This window comes from Choloepus didactylus, chromosome 2 (genome assembly GCF_015220235.1).
Source record: "Choloepus didactylus isolate mChoDid1 chromosome 2, mChoDid1.pri, whole genome shotgun sequence".
Taxonomy (NCBI): domain Eukaryota; kingdom Metazoa; phylum Chordata; class Mammalia; order Pilosa; family Megalonychidae; genus Choloepus; species Choloepus didactylus.
In genome coordinates this window covers 63,260,258-63,281,537 of record NC_051308.1, presented here as the reverse complement: position 1 = coordinate 63,281,537, position 21,280 = coordinate 63,260,258, and the positions used below count along the sequence as shown (strand labels likewise).

Below are 21,280 nucleotides of genomic sequence, written 5' to 3'. Positions count from 1 at the left end.
GTTTGTGTGTTTCTATGAATTTGTCTATTTCACTTCGGTTATCTAATTTGTTAGTGTTCAGTTGTTCATAGTATCCTCTTACGGTCCTTTTTACTTCAGCAGAATCAGCAGTAATGTCCACTTTTTCGTTTCTTATTTTAGTCATTTGTGTTCTCTCTCTTTTCTTTATCAGTCCAGCTAAGTTTGTTGATTTTACTGACCTTTTCAAAGAACAAACTTGGGTTTATTGATTCTCTCTATTGTGTTTTTTTATCATTACATTGTATGCATTTGCCATTTAGATCCTGCAGGAAGTAAAAAATGGAGTTACCAACCAAAAATACAATAGTATTGCCTTTTATATTTACCCATGTCATTACCCTCACTGGAGATCTTCATGCAGCTTTAAGCAATTGTCTACTGTCCTTTCCTTTCAATCTGTAGAACTCCCTTTAGCATATATTGTAGGGCCAAGCTAGTGTTGATGAACTCCCTTGGCTTTTGTTTTTCTGGGAATATCTTAATCTCTCCCTCATTTTTGAAAGGTTTTGCCTGAGTATAGAGCTCTTGGTTGACAACTTTTTGCTTTCACACTTTAAATACGTCATCTCACTTGCCTCTTGCTTCCATGAACAATGAGAAATTGGGACATGATCTTATTAAGGTTCCCCTGTTTGTGACACACTGCTTCTCTCTTGTGGCTTTCAGAATTCACTCTTTATCTTTGACATTCAACAGCTTGATTATAATATACCACAGTGTGGGTCTGTTTTGGTTTATCCTGTTTGGAATTTGTTGAGCATCTTGGAGGTGTATGTTCATGTCTTTCATTAAACTTAAGAAGTTTCAGCCTTTAATTCTCTGAATATTCTCTCTGCCCATTTCTCTCTTTCTTCCCCTCTTGCACTCCCACAATCTGTATATTGATACACTTGATGGTGTCCCACAGGTTCCTCAAGCCATGTTCACTTTTCTTCATTATTTCTGCTTTCTGCTCCTCAGACTGAATTGTATTATCTTCAAGTTCTCTGATTTTTTCCTTTCCCAGCTCCAATCTTCCACTGAACCCCTTTAGGGAATTTTAATTTCCATTAATGTGGTCTTCAGCTCTGTTTGGGACCTTCTCATAATTTCCATCTCTCTACTGATATTCTCATTGTGTTCTTCTATCATTTTCCTAATTCCCTTTAGTTCTTTGTCCATGTTTTCATACAACTTTCTGAGCATGTATAGGACCATTTTTTAAAAGTCTTTCTCTGGTGTGTCCCAGGTCTCACACTCCTAACTGATGGTTTGTAATTCTTTAATCTTCTCTTTCACCTGGACCACTGCTTCCTATTTCTTTGTGTATTTTGTGACCTTTTGTTGAACTGGGACATTTTGACATTTTAATAGTTATTCCTGTTATTGTTGAGAGTCTGAGGCATCTGTTACTAAGCTTGTATATAGCTAGTAGTATGACAGAGGTTTCCTTGACTGCCAGTAGGGTTTTGAGGCTAAAAAAAAGTCCAAATAAAGGCATCATCAAGATGATGCTTTCTTCCCAAAGAGTGGCATTCTGGAGCTTGCTGCTGTGATCTTGGTCCTTGGCACCTCTGTCATATGGCAGTGCACACAGCAGCCTCCCTTGGCCTCTCCATTCGCTGCTGGGTTCCACTGAATTTCTGCTTCTTGCTTCCTTGGCTTTCTTTCTCTGTATCTGCTTCTCTCTATATTGTTTTATAATTATCTATTTCATTTATCTCTGCTCTAATCTTTATTTCTTTCCTTCTACTTGCTTTGGGTTTAGTTTGCTCTTCTTTTTTCTAGACCCTCCAGTTGTGGCATTAGGCCTCTGATTTGAAATCTTTCTTCTTTTTTAATAGGACTTAGAGCTATAAATTTCCCTCTCAGTACTGCCATTGCTGCATCCCATGTTTTGGTGTGTTGTGTTTTCATCTTCATTCACCTCAAGATACTTTCTAATTTCCCTTGTGATTTCCTCTTTGATCCATTTGTTGTTTGAGAGTTTCTTGTTTAATTTCTGCACATTTGGAATTTTCCAGTTTTCCCTCTGACTGATCTTCAGCTTCATTCCACTGTGATAACAGAAGATACATTGTATGATTTCAATAATTTTAAATGTATTGAGACTGTTCTGTGACCTAATATATGGTCTGTCCTGGTGAATGACCCATGAGAATTAGAGAAGAATGTGTATTCTGCTGTTATTGGGTGAAGTGTTCTACAAAGGTTTGTTACATCTAGTTGGTTATAGTGCCATTCAAGTATTCTGTTTCTTTATTTCCTTACTGATCTTCTGCCTAGATGTTCTATACATTATTGAAAGTGCTACATTGAAGTCTCTTACTATTAATTTAGAACTGTTTCTCCCTTCAAGTCTATCAATATTTACTTCATATATTTTGGGGCTCTATCATTAGGTCCATATATACTCATAATTATTATGTCTTCCTGTTGAGTTGTCTCTTTTGTCAGTATATAGTGACCTTCTCTGTTCCACATAACAATTTCTGACAATATCTATTTTATCTGATGTTAGTATAACTACTCCAGCTCTCTTTTGGTTAGTATTTGCATGGAATATTTTTTCCATCCTTTCTCCTTCAACTTACTTCTGTCTTTGAATTTAAAGCGACTCTCTTATAAATAGCATATAAAGGAGTCATGCTTTTTTTTATCAAAAATGATACTTAGATAACCTAATCTAAAACACACCTATGATGTTTTAAAATATCTCCTTTTAAGTAACTGAAGTGTACTCTAGAAACTACATACATGTAGAAAAAGTTTATGGTGAAACTAATCATCTGCTTCAGAACAAAGTTATGAAGTTAAAATCTTTTATTCACTCATGAAACAAATCATAGCTATCATTATGAATCAGATATTAAATCCCTACACTTCTTTAATCCTTCTAACGTTCAGTTTTCTAAGAAATTAAATAAATCCTTACCTCCTAACAAAATTTCCAACAAGTTTCTAATTGACTTAAAATAGTAACCTTTAGCATTTATTAAATAGAAAGCATAAGACATACTCACCTACCTAGGGTATCATTATACTGTTTCTTTTATACTTAAATTACTTTTCAAAATTTAGCTAATACTGCATCATCTACAACTATTTTTCTTTCAGACACACCTTAAAATTAAGACAAACAAAACTTCTCTTACTCCCACCTCAAGCCCAACATCATGCCAGTGTCTTTAATATCAACATCACCTGCATTCATCAAGTTGTTCTACATGGAACCTGTAGTTCCTCCTCAACAGTTCACCCTTTCCCATCCTCCAAATGCATCATTCAAGTCCTGCCTGGTCTACCAGTTCTACCTCTAATATGATTTCAAATCTGCCCACTTTTTTCTAAGTCCCTGCCATTATTAAAGCCCAAGTAACTATCATCTCTCGCCTAGACTCCTGAAAATGGCCTCCTAACTTACCTTCCTGCTTCGTTTCTTACACCTAGTATTCTTCAGAACCCAGAAACCAAGATGATATTTTTAGAACTCAAACTGGATCACACTATTTCTCTGCTAAACCACTACAGGTGTTGAATGATCTTGCCACTGTCCAGCTGCATAACCTTATTTTGCATAGCTCTCTCTTTTGTTCATCTCACTGCTGCTATATAGGCCTTCTTTCTGCTTCTTGAATTCATCCACCTCTTTCTCATGGCAGAACCTTTATACATGCTATTTCTCCTTCTTCTCCTTCACTTGGCTAACTTGTACTTATTATTCAGGCCACTTTGGCAGAGAGAATGTTCCTGACACACTGAACAAGGCTGGGCCACAATAGGTTGGTGTGGGTTGGTAGAATGGCAAGACTGGCATCTCCGCCTGGCTAAAATTATTTTCACTTCAGTTTACTTGTAGCAGAGATGCTGTTTTCATTTCACCAACATCTGCTCTCCTCTTCTTCAACAAAAGAAATCCTAAGTTTTGACTGGATGCATTGTTAAGCCAGCTAGGGACTCTACTTCCCAACATGTCTTGTGATTTTGGGTGACCATGTGGTTGGGTTAAGATATACGGAATGTGGGCTGTGACGTTGTGTGACACTTTCAGGCCATGCCCCTAAAAGGGATACAGATTACCTTCCCAGGCTTTCCCCCTTTCTTCTGGGGGCAAGACAGACAAAAGAATTAGGGCAGCGTTCTTAAGCCTGGAGATGGATGCTGGACTACTTAATTCTTGACTGTTATTCAGGAGAGAAACAAGTTTCTAATTTGTTCTAAACCAGGTTTTTCAGTCTACTACAGCAGTTTAGCCTTGTTCCCTAATTAATATACAACGTAAAGGGGAAACAAGCAGTACAAAGTATGTAAGAGATAAATGAGCTGAGACTATAAAGTAGACAAAGTTCCTCACTGCTTCCATAGTTTCTCACAGCAGTGCACCTGAAATCCAGTCCTCAATGCAACTGGCACAGTATTAGGTTCCTGCCAGGCTAAAGGCAAAAATAAACCTCAGGCTTTTTTACCTTTACTTTTACACTGGAGAAGGAGAGCACTTAAGCTTTTAAGAGTCTATGCAATATCGAGAGGTCACTCTGGTGGACATTCTTATGCACTATATAGATAACACCTCTTAGGTTTTAATGTATTGGAATAGTTAGAAGTAAATACCTGAAACTACCAAACTCCAACCCAGCAGTCTGGACTCCTGAAGACAATTATATAATAATGTAGATTACAAGGGGTGACAGTGTGATTGTGAAGACCTTGTGGATCACACCCCCTTTATCTAGTGTATGGATGAGTAGAAAAATGGGGATAAAAACTAAAGAACAAATGAGGTGGGATGGGGGGATGATTTGGGTGTTTCCTTTTCACTTTTATTTTTTATTCTTGTTCTGGTTCTTTCTGATGTAAGGAAAATGTTCAGAGATAGATTGTGGTGATGAATGCATAACTATGTTATCATACTGTGGACAGTGGATTGTATACCATGGATGATTGTATGGTGTGTGAATGTATTTCAATAAAACTGAATTTAATAAAAAAAAAAAAAGAGTCTATGCAATAGCAGTCAGACCTCAAGTAGAAAGACATCTCTGAGAAGAATAGCAATAAACAGCACCTGGGGGCCAAAGGAACCCCACCTGAGTGAGTCATCTATGGAGAAGGGTGGAGCCAACCAACCCACCCAAATGCACCATCTACCACCAGGCACTGCCCTGGAGAGAAGGGAGGGAAAGAAAAAGCCCCAAACAAGGAAGGGGGAGGAGGAGTAAGTAGAGCTGATCTATAAAAGCAAATGGTCCGGTCCCACGTTGCCAGAGCCTCTCGCCTTTCTTACCTCTGTCTCTGCAAGAGTTGAAAGACTCTTTGCAAGAGTTCCTCTCTCATGCATACCTAATAAACTTTCTGCCTGCTTAAAAAAAAAAAAAAAGAATCTATGTATTGCCACATAAGGCAATTCCTTGCTGCACGACCAAAACACATACTTCTTTTTTTTTCCCCGCATCATTGAACGTAGAACAGGTCCAGTCTAGATACCTCCTCCTTAATCTAAATAAGGACTCCCTGTTATTCTCTTCCATTGCACTCCATTGTTTTCCTTCACAGCAATTGTCTCAATTTGTAATACTAGCTAGGTATTTGCTAATACAATATAAGCTCCACAAGAGCAAGTTACATATCTTCTGTTCATCACACTATACACAGCTTCTAGCATAATACAGGCATACAGTAGGTGCTCAGAAAATATTTGAATGACAGAGAGAAACAGAAAGAAGGAGGGAAGTGGGAGGAAGAGGGGGAGGGCGGGCGGGAGGGAAAAATAACATCTGTTTCAGGCATATGTCTACTTTTATACATCTAGTTTACTGGATCATAAACTCTTTGGTGGGGGCCAAGAACATATTTCATTTAAAACTTGACCAAGTTATTAAGGTATCAGCCAGATTTGGGAATCACTATTGCAGAATATCACACTCAAAAAAGTTTCTTTTTTTTTAATTTTAATTTAATTTATTTTTTTCAAAAAAGTTTCTTTAATATGGGCAAGCCAAAAAGTTTGATGACTGGAAACAAATTGGAAATAATTTTAAAATCCAAATTTTAGGCCTTTACCTTTTTTTTTAATTTAAAGAGAGAGAATTATGCTATTAAGATGATATGGGGTGAGGGGAAAGACATCAAGAGAGAGGTTAGATAATTTAGTCAGAAATAAAAAGCCATGAGAAAGCTAAGGAACTTCACGGGCACTTAAAATTACCAAAAGTAATGAACTATGAATCAGTTTTTGAAAGGTAAAAGAGTGAAGACTTAAAGAAGGAATTGCTAAAGCCTAGATCACTGCAGTGGGAAAGAGCGAGTCTCTTATTCAGTTGAGAGAAAATAACAAAAGATTTTTAAATGTTTGGAAGCACAGTTAGGGTTTTGAGTTTTTGTTTTTTTGTTTTATTTTGTTTAAGGATTATATTAAAACACACATACACACCAAGAAAACAGAAGGAAAAGTAGCAAAATCTATAATTTACTTACAAACAAAAAAATAATTTGTGAACAATCACATCTCTGAAAACAACTTTTTTAAAAAATGATCAGTTTCCACAGATACCCAGACTAGTGTACAGAAGCATAATGAATGCCATCACAACACAGTCCCTTTTTCCAGAGAAAGAAAATAAAAGGTTGTACACCTAGCCAAAAAAAAAAAATGTATACTCTAAATATGCTTTCATGTTACTTCTTTTCATTACTATTTAAGTCAGGTGAAAACATTCTTATAAAAAGTTTGAGGAAGTAATGGTAAACAGGGACTTTAAAAGTAACTTCTCTTATAAAAGATAAAAGAAGTGCAATTATATTTCCCTTCAACAACCATTTATTAAATGCCTACTACTTACAAAACACCACACCAGGGCTGTGCGGAGGGGGCAATGCACAACAACGTGCCTACCTTCTAACGGCTGGGCACCGAGAGAGAGAACGACTACACTACTCCAGAAGCAAATTGAAAGCAGTCCTTGTCTCCTGACGTCTGCCCTATGAACTAAATAAAATGTTCTCTAAATTACTATAGAAGCTGAGTTCTGTTATCTTTCTAACCTGGCCACTCTCGAAATTTGTTGGGGAGTTCACTTACTGTTAAACATGATAAGGATTATAGCTGAACTGTGGCAAACCTGGAACTAATATAATACTCTCTGGGGCCTTTTTTGTTGTTGCAATAACATATATTATGACAATTTAACATGTTAGGCCTTCATGTTATATTAGAGGAAATATTTGCTAAGCTAAACATATAACTGACTATTTGCATGGTTATAAGAGTTTAATTTGTTTATACACTTTAATTTTTTAAGGTGATTTAAAAATTAACTGAAAAAGCCTGTTCTTTTCCAAATTTAGTCCCAAATTTCTTAACTTACTTGAAGATGTCCAAAAATCTGATTCAAAGTTAGAGTTTTGAGGTTTTCCCCTGTTCTTTAGGCTTTTAATGATTTTTGGTGATTCAGAGCAATACGTGAATACCTTTTTCAAATCACAATAAACCCATAAGCCTAATACTTCATATGATACTTGATAGCCGCACTATTATATGAATAGTAGTCTAAGTGGCACCACTTTATAATGAGATCTTTTCAATGCTTTGGTAATTAAATATGCTTCATGCCAAATGTAGCTATGCTTGAATATACTGTGGTCTACTATAAATTGTACAATAACTCTTAAGTGCACTATATTTCCTATACACTCTCATAGTAGAAAATGGAAAACCATGTTCCAGGGGTATTACATACAAGGTGAAAATGAGTTTAAAACAGTGCTGAAAACACTAATTTAAATCAAATATTAAGCCATATTGATATTTTCAAATAAGATCCGAATGGAGAATAAGCTTCTATATTATATTTTAAAAGAGTAACTCATTATACGGTACATCAGATTTATATGAAAGGACCCGTGCTGTAGTGTCCAGGACATAGGTCTGAGGTTCAACTTATCTAAACTAAAGCTCCATATACGCCTTCATTTTCTTATCTAAAATAGGAATAAAAATATTGACCTCTCTCACAGTATATTATTTTTACCATCTAATGAGTTAAAAATATTTAAAAACAGTTAAGCAATACTGGTCAAAATTCAATTTTCTAGTGTAAGGAATATTCTAATGCACAGACTTTTTCAAATGTCAATTCTAACCTGCATTCACTTATAAAAGTTTTAATTTTTTAACAATATTTATATGAGGACAATTTCCTAAATCTTATTATAATTCTTATTAGCTATTTCCCAATAAGCATGTTGCCTTATTTATTATTTTTGATATAGTACCAATTCCCCAAGTTCCTTTTTATAATGTTAGTGATGATGAAAATTTAAATGAGCAGTACTACCTCAGAAGCATATTTTAAATTATTATGCGGTTTATGTGTATATATTTGGAATGAGAGGTCTCAGTAGTACATTTTTTTTAATTAAAATCAACTCACTAGAGATTTCAAATGTTTATGTTGTTCAACTGACTGTTTTTTCCCAACACTTACAAATATACCACAATAACACTAACTTCAACTGATACTGTTCCATACAGCCCCCAAATTTACGTTTATATTTACAAAAGCTCAAACTTACATGTATTTGAAGGTATCTATTTTGCAAAGTCACTAAAAAAAAAAAAAAACCATAATATACTGATAAGCAAAGACTACAAAAGTATATTTTGATATATCAATTGCCTTTAAGGTTATTCCATGTAATAATCAATATCATTAAATTCACTTCCAATAAAATATTTGTTTTTTTTTTCTTTTAATGATGCAAATCTATAGTGAAATGATGAAATTGAAAAACAAGTGTTCTTGTCAGAAAACAGGAAGAGAGTTTTTTTCCCTCTCCCTTAAGGAAAACAAAGGATTCCTGAAAGCTTTGCCCTGATTTATTTCTCCAATTTTAAATACCTTAGGAGTAGCGGAACTGCTACTGGCATGGTAGTATTTCTAACAGTCAATAAATCTAAAATATTATGTGTGAATATTGGAATGAAGCCATTAAGAAGATTACAGCATACAACACAGCAGAGGGTCCACAGGAAAAAAGAACTAGTAATTCAGGACAACTGTGACCACTGACCTCCGAACAGCCAAGACCACTGGTCAATCTGACACAATAATAGAGTGCACATGCATAGAAAGTCATCTAGCCTGTAAGTATAATTTAAATGCCTTGGTGAATGATTTTAAAAGGCCCCCATTTGAATCTCAGTTAATTTATTAAACAATCAGACAATACCGAGAGTAAGAATTTTCAGGCTTCAAGTATATTTTATTAATTAAAATCACACAAAAAATTTCAGTAAGATAATTTTTTATTTTAACATGTCTAATTTAAAACATTCATAACTGTAGAAAATATGATGTGATACTTTATCATATTTCCTCCAAAACTATAAGAGACACTTTTGAAAAACTAACAAAAAAGCAAACTTTATTAGGGACAGGCTAAACAATCAGCTAAAATATTTTTAGAAAATGACTATAACTTTAAAACATCTCATACTTTCAGTAAATGATCCTACTTCCATCCCAGAGCTATCCTGATTTGTTCATTCTTCAGATTTGTCTATAATCTGTGGCCCTAATTTTAAGCATATATATATATATATATATATATATATATATATATAGTTTATATGGCCCTAATTTTAAGCATATATATATATATATATATATATATATAGTTTATATATATATATATATACACACACACCACTTTGCAGTGTTCCTTTCAATCTGTATTTTTAAATTACAGTAATATTTTAGTTACACTGTTTCTTATGAGTAAACTACAGTGTTTCCTGCTCTCATTATACATATGTTGGCTTTTATATTTTTGAATATTGTTTTCTTTCTTCATATATTTAAATATTTTAATTAGCAAAACAATATTACTAGGAAAATGGTATTTCTCAATTTAAAAAGTCATCCATCAAAAAAGATTGTTTTTCTTAAAGAATCATGTGTCAATGAGGCTATCAAAATTTTAATATATACAGAAAAGCTGAATTTCTCTTTTTTTTCCTCTCTCTCTTTTTTTTTTTTTTTTTTTTTTTTGACAATCTTTTCTCCTTAGGGCATTAACAGTAGGAAATACACACACAAATGGAATACGTTCTTAAAAGTTGGGATTTTATTTTCACTATTATTTTTCTATCCAGTGAAGAATACTGTGATAGATTTCTAAATGAATAACTGTAACCATTTCTAGCAGCTCCTGAAAATTTTTTATAATGAGGCAATCTAGTTATAATGAGCTAAAAAGATAATATAATTAATTGTTCACTGGCCAGGGTTTTGATTTGTTCATATATAGCACAAATTTTACTATAGTAAGATAAAGTAGTTCAATTTTAATTTGGTTCAAAGTCAGCAAGTATTTTAGGTTATTCATAAACATAAATAATCTGATTTTAATTTAAAGTCATATTTTTCCTATCACTAGCCTATAAGAACAATCAAGACTATTACTAGTGATTTTAAAAATTCACTTATTCAAACTCTTTAATGATGGATTTCAAAGTACTTGCAATACTATAGAAAAATATATGCTGAATGCTTTATTTATTCCCCAATTTTAATATCCTTGAAAAGAATGGAGGCTATTTTTCCTTACAGAGGGGTAATTTTAATTTACAACTATATTATAAAGATATTTTTAAATAACTATTAAAGTATATACAAAAACAGTATTGGTCTGCATTTTTGTCCTGAACTTAGGAATACTAAGGCTGAAAAAATGCAATTTGGGGGACTATTTAACATGAAATACTGAATATGTCCCATTATAAGCTGCAAACACACATGCACACACACACGCACACAACACACACAAACCCTCTGCAAGATCAAAGACCAGAAGAGAAATGGCACTTAATTTATCAGCCTTTATAGACAAAAGACAGTTTTCGTCATTTCAAAAGGATCAGATGTCTTTTATGACAAACTGGGTTTGCAGTTTAATTTACAAATAGAATTCTAAGTAAGCAGTCTTTGCTCTGCCAAAGCAAATGAAAAACAGTGTAGGTTTTCATTCTTGCAGCCCTCAGCAGGATAGAAAAGATTAAAATAAAACTGAAATAATTTAGAGAAAACAAATAAATGTTTCAGAAAGTTGAGGGAGATCAAAGCCAGAATTTTCTGACCCCAACTGTACAAGCATTTCTTATTATATTGACCAGTGCCATCAGATCATTAATTAAAAGGAAAAGCGCTGGCAGGTGGCAGGGAAGCAAAAGCCGATAATTGGCCCCCTTCTTCTTCTTGCCTTCAAAAACACTCTCATTCTTTTGCAAGACATGCCACTAGGCAGACAGATATGACTACTTTGTAAAATAATGATTAAGATGAGATGAAGAGACTTACATTTAAAGAATCTCTGTCTAATGAATGCATCTAGCTTTTTAATTATGATCCTACTTTTACAATAAGGAATATGATGTTCCATTCAACATCTCTTTGACTGCCAAAAGGTAAAAAAAAAAAAAAAAAAAAAAAATTAAATAAAGAATCTACAATGACTCTTCTCACAGCCCATGCACACACCCAAGCCTTTTACTTCAGAGAGGAAAAGTAGGAAGAACTAGTTAGCAATTCAAGGATCTAAGAGAAAACATATATGAACGCTACAAAATATCTTTCAGACTTACCACATCACTAGGTAGGTGGTTCAAATCATTAAATGGCGATTCTAAAGTGTTTGTGTCAACATTCAGCATAACCACATCTTCCAATGATTTATTTTTCACTCTCTGTTTAAAAAACATAATTGGGAATAAGCATTTTAATATATTTTCTTTAGAAAGCTATGATCAGCTTGGAAACATAGAGAAAATTTTAATGCATTAGTCAAGGAAAAAAAAAGAAACTCTTACATTATAAAATAAACAATTTTACTTTCTGAGAGAAGTTTAACTACAATCAGTTCAAAATAAAGATTTGGTAAAAATGCTTAAATAGAATGTTTGCTCATATAAACACATTGATTTAGTTTGAAAATATTGAATATAATTTAACTAACAAAGAGATATTTTAACAAAGTCCTATCAAATGGACAGAAGAACACCAAATAGTAAAAACTTATGTTCTTCAAAGTTATCAACTGAATTTCAATCCCATGATATTGGAATCTGTAGCCAGCCTATTTTTAGTATAAATCATATTGCAGGGCTAATATAACCCAGTAACTCTGACTACAGTATTAAACAGCAAAGTTTTAAATTAATAAATATTTTCTCTGTATTTTCCATAACAATAGGTAAAGGATGCTGATGAGGCCTAAAAGCTGAAAAAGGAAAAATTACAGAGAGGCAATAATATGAAAGTTATTGCCAAGAATACTTCTTATATGAATTTCAATATAAAGGATCAAATTTTATAGCCAATCAGATTGACTTCTTTGACTTATTTGGCATTTTATTCAAAATGGTCAAATTATCTGAATATGTGGGCAAATGATAGTAAATTGGAATTTCATCAATTTTTTCATCCTTAAATAAAAGAAATACTTGAAGGTTATTTTCTATTTACACTAAAATGCATACTTAGATAAGTCATACAATTCTATTAGTCTTATTTACATGATAACAAATAGCATTATTCCTTAGTGCAAATAAGTAAGGTGCTCAGTAATGAAATATAGCCAGCATTTCAGACTTCCATAATTATATATGTCGACTAGCAAAGGTCTTTAATTAATTTCCAGGCAGTATTTTTGAAAAAGTGATATTCTGGAATAATTGCCATTTTTAAAATTAATTCTTAAATAAGTTTTTTAATTGGTCAAACCAAATGCTTTTTTAAGTTAGTCAAGATTGAAATTTCTCTGATACATTCAGAACTTTGAATCTCTTCATATTTGGTAGAATGTTAAACTTTGCAAAGGAAATGGTAGTCTAGAATAGAGAAATTCTATGTTAAGAAAGTTATAATGTCATTGTGGAGAGTGATTTCTCAGGGCAACACATGATTCTAAAAATATATATTGTAAAAGACATTATAAATTTTCTGAAGTCAGAATTAAAAGATATTCTATTCCTAAGATATTAGTAGAAAATCATTTATAATAGTGGTACTATTCAAAACCAGCTATTCATACACTTATTCCCTTCCCTTTCCATGTGTATACATATCATACACATACACATGAAAAGTGTTTAAATACATAAATATATGGTTATCTGTAAGTTAACTACAGCAAGATTATAAAGTAACCTATTTTATAACCCAAACAAAATAATATTAATTGCATTTGCATGAAAAAGTAAGTCATAATTTTGATTTCCATCTTCAATTCTAAGTTGCCCCTATGATGGAAACTATAAACATAACCCAAAAACCTAACATATTTTAAGGGATAAAATGAGTTAGCCTTAAAGCCTCGAATAACAGCTTTGTACCCCCAAAACCAAGCTCTGAATAAAGGAAATTGATATTAATATGAAATGCATACTTTTTTCAAAGTTGTTCTTAGTTTTAAAAAGCCTACAATTAGCTGAATATTAAATTTAGGTCAAGGAACCTAAATATGAATATTTAATAATAAATAATAAATAAGTAAGAAATAAGAAAGAATATTTCTTACTCAGTAAGAAAGTAAAAAATCAGAAGTATATGTAAGTAAAAAAAAAAAGGTATATAATTTTAAACATGGATGTGTCAGTATTGTATCTATTTTTCCCACACTCATGCTTTAGCTATTTGTTTTCTTCCAAAACAGAAGTAGAAACCTATACGGCACATAAGCTGGTACCTCTTTCTCTGTCTCGTATTTTCATATCTCATAAAGTTCATAAATTTGTTTAGATGGAGAAAGAGTAAGAAAATATGAAAAAAAGAATTCTCATTTATCTTAGAAAATAAAATAATATTAGGACATAGACTAAAATGCTTATAAAAACAAAACAGTGAAGTATTAAAGTTGGTAGTCTTTCTCACATCCTCTATATATAATCCTTCCATGCCACGTGGTTAACAAATCTACTGCACATTAATGCAAAGAAATGACACAATGGCAGAAATCACATGATCTTCTGCAACTGGGTCAACGTTTCATTTAGATTTCTTTTTATATTCAAACAAATAAGATAACCCTCATATTTGTACCACTTACTAATTTATTCCCTATCCTCTACAGGCCTTAGTCTGCTTTTAATTCATCCCTAAAGTCTAGTTTTCAGGGAGAACAAAATGCCTATGTTCTTTATTTTGGAAGCAAATTCGCATTGAAAGGGATTTCTAGTCATCTTTTACTCATATTTACATTAAAATAACCAAAAGAAAGATTCAAAGGACATTAATTTCATGGATCTCTGAACAATTAGGTTTAGAATTCTTTGCATAACTGATAAAAATGTACTGAAACTGTCTTGACCAAGAGAGACTAAGACAATATTTTCTTTCTTTAAAAAAAAAAAATTGGTTATAACTGCAGCCAAACAAAATGCAAAAAATGCTACTCAATCTCAACATATTAAATATGTGAATAACTATATCCATATTTTAATTATGAAAACTTTTTTTGTAAAATACTAAAGAAAGAAATTTTAGTGAAAAAAGTCTGCTAATAATGACATATTAAGAATGGAATTGCCAGATATACATCATCTTGTAATGGATTAAGGGGAGAGAGATGAAATGCTACCCAACTGGCTGGTTTAAAAAAGTTCCTGAAGTTGAAGTTCCTAGTATACCTTCCCACTCAGTTTTAAAAATAAGCCAAATAAAGATATTAAGACAGTGGCCAAGTCTAGGGTATAAGTATAGAAATACTGGGATTTCTACTAATCTAATCATGGGTTCTAAACATTCTCATTTAATGATAGGAGTCAATTAAATGTCCACGTGGACCATTCCTCCAAGACAATAATTCAAGGAGCAAATAATTCTTAAATTTGCTCCTTAAAAAAAACTACTGATTTTCTCTACAATTGTCTAATACATAGGTGAGAAATTGATATTTTAAACATGTGCCCTTTTTATAATAATTCAGAAAAACCTAATTATTTGTTTTTAAAGTCACAGTCTAATCTTGATGCAACAAAACAATATAATATCAAAATTACAGGTGACCATTAACAACTTTAAGTATTGTTTTCATCTTTATAAACATATTCTAGAGTTATGTATCCTATTAGACACACAAAATGAAATACAGATATATGTTAATATTAAAATCAAATTTGATGACATTTTTGAAATCATAACAACCAATGATTAGATTTTATATAAAGTCAAACTTCTGATAATAAAATACTAGTCATATATTCCACAATCTAATAGTACTTTGGCATGTAAGAACCAGTTTTCTAAAAATAAATAAAATATGAGTCAATAATGTTATCCAATCCACCTTTCAAAATTAAAAACAAATTAAACTTATTAAAGAAATTCATTAAAATGTACCCTTTATGAATCCTGAAACAAAGAAAACATGTTGCCATAGCAATTTGCGAAAAGAAAAAAAACATCCACAATTGACCAGCACACACAGAGAATGCCATAAATTAGACCTCCTATGGGGGCAGGACTCTCTCCTTACAAGGTACCCAGGAGATTTTCAATAATCAACAGGATCTTCCTTGATCATTTAAAGTGAGAACTGATAGTGTAGACAGTGACAAAATAATAAGAAAACCAAATCTAACTCATTTAGGTTAAATTGTTGCTCACTAGAAATTGGGTTAAAAGTTCAGTGAACACAAGAAGCAAGAAGATAAATTAATTTAAATAAAACTGAAACCAGTCAGCAAAATGATGTCATTTAATTGGCCCAAGTCTTGTTTTGATCCAAGCCTTTTGTTTATTTCTTAAGATGCTAATCTTAAAAGATAAGACTTGTAGTCCTACCACAGAGCTGTAAGGCTTAAAAAAAACTTTTAAGAAGAATATCAGGGTCTAGGCCACAGTCTGAGCTGAATCTTTCCTACATATCTCATAGCAAATATATCCTAAATAATAACCAGATTTACTCAAACTTCTTTTTATACATATTCAGTCCTCTAAAAATCTCCCTGAGAAAATTCAAGGTGTTTCACCACAATAAAGACTCAAGTGACAAAAATCATTTTCGAATGAGGTAGTAACAGTGCAAAAAAAAAAAAAAAATCACTATATTTAAATTCCCATGAAAGCATGGATAATTAAAACTTTAAAAAAGGCTATATTCTAATAAAAGAAAAAGCAAACAGATAACGTAATGAAGTTTGCAAATAAAAAAATGTTTCCCTTTTATGACTCATAATGACTTAAATTTTTACTTTCAAAATATAGTTGCCAAAAAGAAACTGGTTCATCAAGGACAAAAGTTTTCAGTATTTAAACTTACCATACAACTTCAACCAAATATAACCTATTTTCCTAAGTATCACGCCATAAAAGATTGTCATTTAATATGCTAATTAAAATGAAATTATTTCAATATTACCATTTTGAAAACGGCCATGTAAATATACTCTAATATGAGATTAGTCACTGCACTTTGTATTATTCCCATTGATTTTCCTTCAAAACAAAACTGTTTTAACTACTATTTTTATGAGTTAATTTATCACTATTTCATGCCTGAAAGATACTTACCTCTATGAGGCTGGAGTGTACTCCAATCAGGTATGGCATTGGGGCACTAAATTAAAAACAAATATGTATATATTCATATAGTTCATTAAAACTAAGAACACCCATATAGGTAGTCCAGAATGCATAAAAAATAAATTTATTAATGCACAGTTCTAGCATAGCACATTATAGATATTTGAAATTATTTCAACATATAAATCTCAAATTTAATTTTAGAGTCCATTAAATACATTAATATATTCAAACTTAATATTTCACATAAAATTATAAAATCACTTATAACTAAATCAAGAGTTGTAATGCTTTAAAAACGTTTTTCTATTTAAGAAGACTATCAGGATCTAGGCCATAGTCTGAGTTGAATCTTTTTCATATCCCTCATAGCAAATACGTGCTAAATAATCATCAAATTTATTCACAATTCTTACTGCACATCTTTTCTTATTCAATTAAATTCTTATTCCTATTCTTTTTAAAAATACATTTCGTTCTTTCAAACCTACTCTTCACTAGTCGTTCAGTCAGTCACTGAATATTTACTGAGACCCACTGTGTACCACAGCACTGTTCTGGAACTCAAGGTACAAAGGCAAATGAGTTCCTCCCCTAGTGTTATAATTCTATTTCTGAACTACACGTGCTCTCACATTTCTCGGCTTTTATTTAAATTTTATAAATTCCTATTTATCCCTTTTATTTTTAATAAAATAATTTTAATAAATTTTAACATACTCAAATATAAGAATGATATTGAATTAATTTATTCAAAATATGATATTTGATGCCTACTAGGTTCTAGACTCTAACCTAGGGGCTTGGGTACAAGAATAAAAATTCAAACATAGAATTTCTGCCGTTATGGAGCTTATACTCTACCAGATAATACAGACATTAAATAATTTTTTAATATATAAAATCAGGATTACTAGTAATTTCAGGAATATCTCCCATGAAATCCAAGAAGGAAATTACTCAACTTGACATTTCACAATTAAAATGTAATTTAATGAGAAAGCATGAGAATACATAGATGTCTACACAGGTAATGTAAGATATGCAAATAAATTCTATTTAAAAATAAAACATCTTTTGGCATTCTTTTAGAGCAATCTTTGCAACCTTTTGTATTAATGCAGACAGATAATCCTCTTTCTCAAAGGATTTGTATAGTTTTCCAAACATTCCTGTCATTATTAGAAAAGAGCTATCTAAACTCCTTTGTGCCCAGTTTGCTACAAAGAACCAGTAAAGATAAAACAGGTAAATTAACAGGCTCAGAGTTTTCAAAGAAACCTCAAATAGTTCCAAATTTATTTAAGGATAGCTAAACACTAACCTGTATCTCCAGAATTTATAAAAGATAAGAAGTGTTAGAGTTCTTATTTTATCGCTCATTAATCTGAATATTCTAGTTCATTACTTCTTAATTGTACTAGATTCTAATTCTGAGTTGTCTTTACCTTTTGTAGCTTTGCTCCTTCCTAAATTTTTTAAAAATTTTTAGGCAACAGACCAGCTGGAATTGGATATTCTGGATACTTCACTTTACTTGAAAACTATTTACAGGCTTTGCTATCTTTAATTCCTAACATATTTTCTGCCTTCAAAAGGAAACTAGAAGGATAAATATGGACTGTTCCACTTTTGCTTCAATAAGGAAAGGCTGATTACTTCCCTAGTTCAAGTTCTCACCCCAGAACTCCTTCTGTGACTCCACAGAAGACATAAAATACATGTCATTAACTATTTTGGACTCCACAACTGGGTTTGGGCAACTTTCACAAAATAGGCTAGGTAACTACCAAGGTCTCAAATATGCCAAGCCCTCCTACATCTGAAACAGTATAACATTATTGAAGTCACTATACAAACTTCCCATTCGCCCCCAGTTAGGCTATCCTACCTACAATATTAATAAATGTAGAAACTCTGTATTATCTCAAAATTTTAAAGCACATTTTAACAAAATGAGTGTTAATCAGAATATTTATGCTTTCTAAAAATAGTAATTATTATTTCCATTTTACAGATATTGGAGGGATACTGGCTATATCATTTTCATAAAATCAGAGTCAAAAGTGGTAAACAGCGTGCTGAAGTCCTAGGAAATACATCTAAGACAACACTTCCAAAACTTTATGAAAGCAAGTTATCTTTTGAAATATAAACAATAAATTTATAGAAATTGTTAAGCAAGAATATAATAATCAACAGAGTCCCTATGTAAAACTTGATAATTAAAGTATATTGAAACTTGTTATTATAGGATCACTGAGCTGCACTATGTGTTTTTCTCGGCAATTTCTAACACAATCCAAAACATACGTATGTTAGAATTATTATTCTAGAGCATCATTTCCTAAAATATTTATGATGTTTTGCAGAATATAGAGTTAATTGAATAGTTGTTTCTTTCTCACAAAAATTGGATTGTGTATATGCTAATAAAAAATCATCAAAATCTCATGAAAAATTATTTTGCAACCGTAGCTGAAATTTCCTAATTAGATTATGGTGTTAATAAGTCAGGAAGAGATCCTTGGCAACACAGATGTTTTATCTTCCATGTGCAAAACTGTCCTAGATTTTCTGTCAGTGAAGTTATTTTGCAAAGATGGAATACAGAAGGCTCTATTATGACTGCTTTTCCTTTTTGGTAGCAATTCATGTTTACTCAAAAATAATTCCTATATAACAGCTGATTTTTTTTTCTTTTTTGGTCTTCTTACCAAGAGACGACCCATGGGGCAGACTCTAGCAGCAGTTTATTAACTTAGAGTAGTCTTAAGGACAAAAATTTTAATTTATTTTTTAAAAACTCTTCTCTTAGAAAAGTTAAGAAGAGCCAGATAGATAGCTTACATTTAAAAAGTTATTCAACCATTCCCTGAACAAATAATGAACAATTATAATACTTGGTTCTAGAGTCACATTACCTCCAATGTATTTATGGACTCAGGTTAAGAGTATTTGGCAACATCACAGTCTTGGCAAATTTAAGTAATTTTATACTGGTTGATTAAGAGAAAAAGGCAGGTGGCGTCACTTCCTCCCTGTAGCCTTCCCTAACTTCCCAGACAATGTGGGACACTTTTTCCTCTGTGTTCCCATTCGTGGTTCTTTTGTATGCCTCTATTACAGTACTTATAATACTGCAGTATTACTGTCTGTGCAAGTGCACGAGAGAGAGAGAGAGAGAGAGAGAGAGAGAGAGAGAGAGAGCCTTTCTCCCTGTGAACCCCTCAACAGGAGGAACGACATCTTATTCATTATATTACATACTCATGGTTTGGAAAATTGGTGTTCACTAAACGTTTGATGAGCAAATGGATGGATGGATGGATGGACAGACGGACAGATGGATGAGCCAAAAAATGAACAAGACGTTTATTAGTGGAGCAAGATGTGATATTCACCCCTGGTCACAAGATGGCATTATGACTCTCTACAACCCATCCTACATCTGAGCCATTGCTGAAAAAGCAAAATAATTCCAGAAGCTAGGATTACTTTGGAAAGTGCCAATGAACCTGGAAGAGTTAGCAAAGATACATCTACCCCTACCCAAGCCTTTCTGGTGCTGTTTTTCAAGTGGAACATATAAAATGTATTCAAAGATCATGAGATGGAAGAGATTATCTCTGCTTCTTTTTTCTTCCTTCTGTATATAAATCAGCATGATTCTAGCCTCAAAGATGCAAAGGAAAGATAATCATTTTCCTCAGAAAATAGTTTCATCTAATTTTCTGAGAACGGAAGACAGCTAAAATCTTAGATGGCTATTTCATATATTTATTTATATATTTATATTTACATTTATATTTACATTTATATTTATATTTCTATATATGCCACTCAGTTCCCATGATAGAAGCTGAATCTATCATTGTGGCCAAAGGTTCAGAAAGTCTCAGATAACTCCTTATTTGAGTGTTACTGCTCCACTCTCTGGACCAGGGAGCTGTCTGACATGGAGGCTGTTAGGTTTGTCCTAAAGCCTATTTCAAGTATTGGAAACTACAGAGAAAACTTCAGGGACTGAATAATGGAACAAGCCTCCTTTGTTATAGAGGGAGCAAAAGAAAAGGGACTTGGTGGCAGGAATGAAACTTTGGAAGATATAATAGCTCCACATGAATCAGAACAGAACTGCCTGTACCATAGTTTCTAAATAACAGTATTTTAGAATGCCTTAGATGTGTAATTCATTACAGAGAATTGAACTGAATAGTGTTACTCCTAAGAGGCTAGAATATTTTAATAGAAAAATGAAGATGACACTTACTTTAAATATGACACAAGGTAATTCTAAACTTTATAATTAGAAGTGTTAGTTCTTGAACCACTCACTTGACATGCATTTTTAAAAATCACATAATATACTTAAAAATATTTTTCAAAAAAACATTTCTAAAATAAATGTTGATTGCTTAGCACTGTGCAAAGATCTATAGCATATGAACAAGCTGCAGTCCCTGCATTCAAGAATGCTAATACCTTCTAGGTATTTTGGTCAGAGAAAAACTCTAAAATGAATGCCAAAAGAACCTATTCATAGATCTAGCTCCACTCTTAGATTTTTGCATGTGATACTTCATAATATAATTAACTGTATTCCTATATTCTCCTGCCAAACTGTTTATCCTTCCCAGTACTTAAAGGGCAGAATAACAATGGTGGATTACCAGGCATCTCCTTCACAGCATTATCAA

General features: G+C 32.3%; 1 protein-coding gene across 3 annotated transcripts in view; it reads right to left on the bottom strand.

Moving 5' to 3' along the window:
- DENND1B (DENN domain containing 1B) overlaps nucleotides 1–21,280 on the bottom strand; it is a 282,470-nt gene that overhangs the window by 84,097 nt on the left and 177,093 nt on the right. For all 3 annotated transcript variants that reach the window (XM_037825101.1, XM_037825100.1, XM_037825102.1), the window contains 2 exons: nucleotides 16,569–16,614; nucleotides 11,642–11,743 (listed from right to left, as the gene is read on the bottom strand). In XM_037825101.1, the coding sequence (XP_037681029.1) occupies nucleotides 11,642–11,743; nucleotides 16,569–16,614 (148 nt within the window). The remainder of the gene's footprint in view (nucleotides 1–11,641; nucleotides 11,744–16,568; nucleotides 16,615–21,280) is intronic.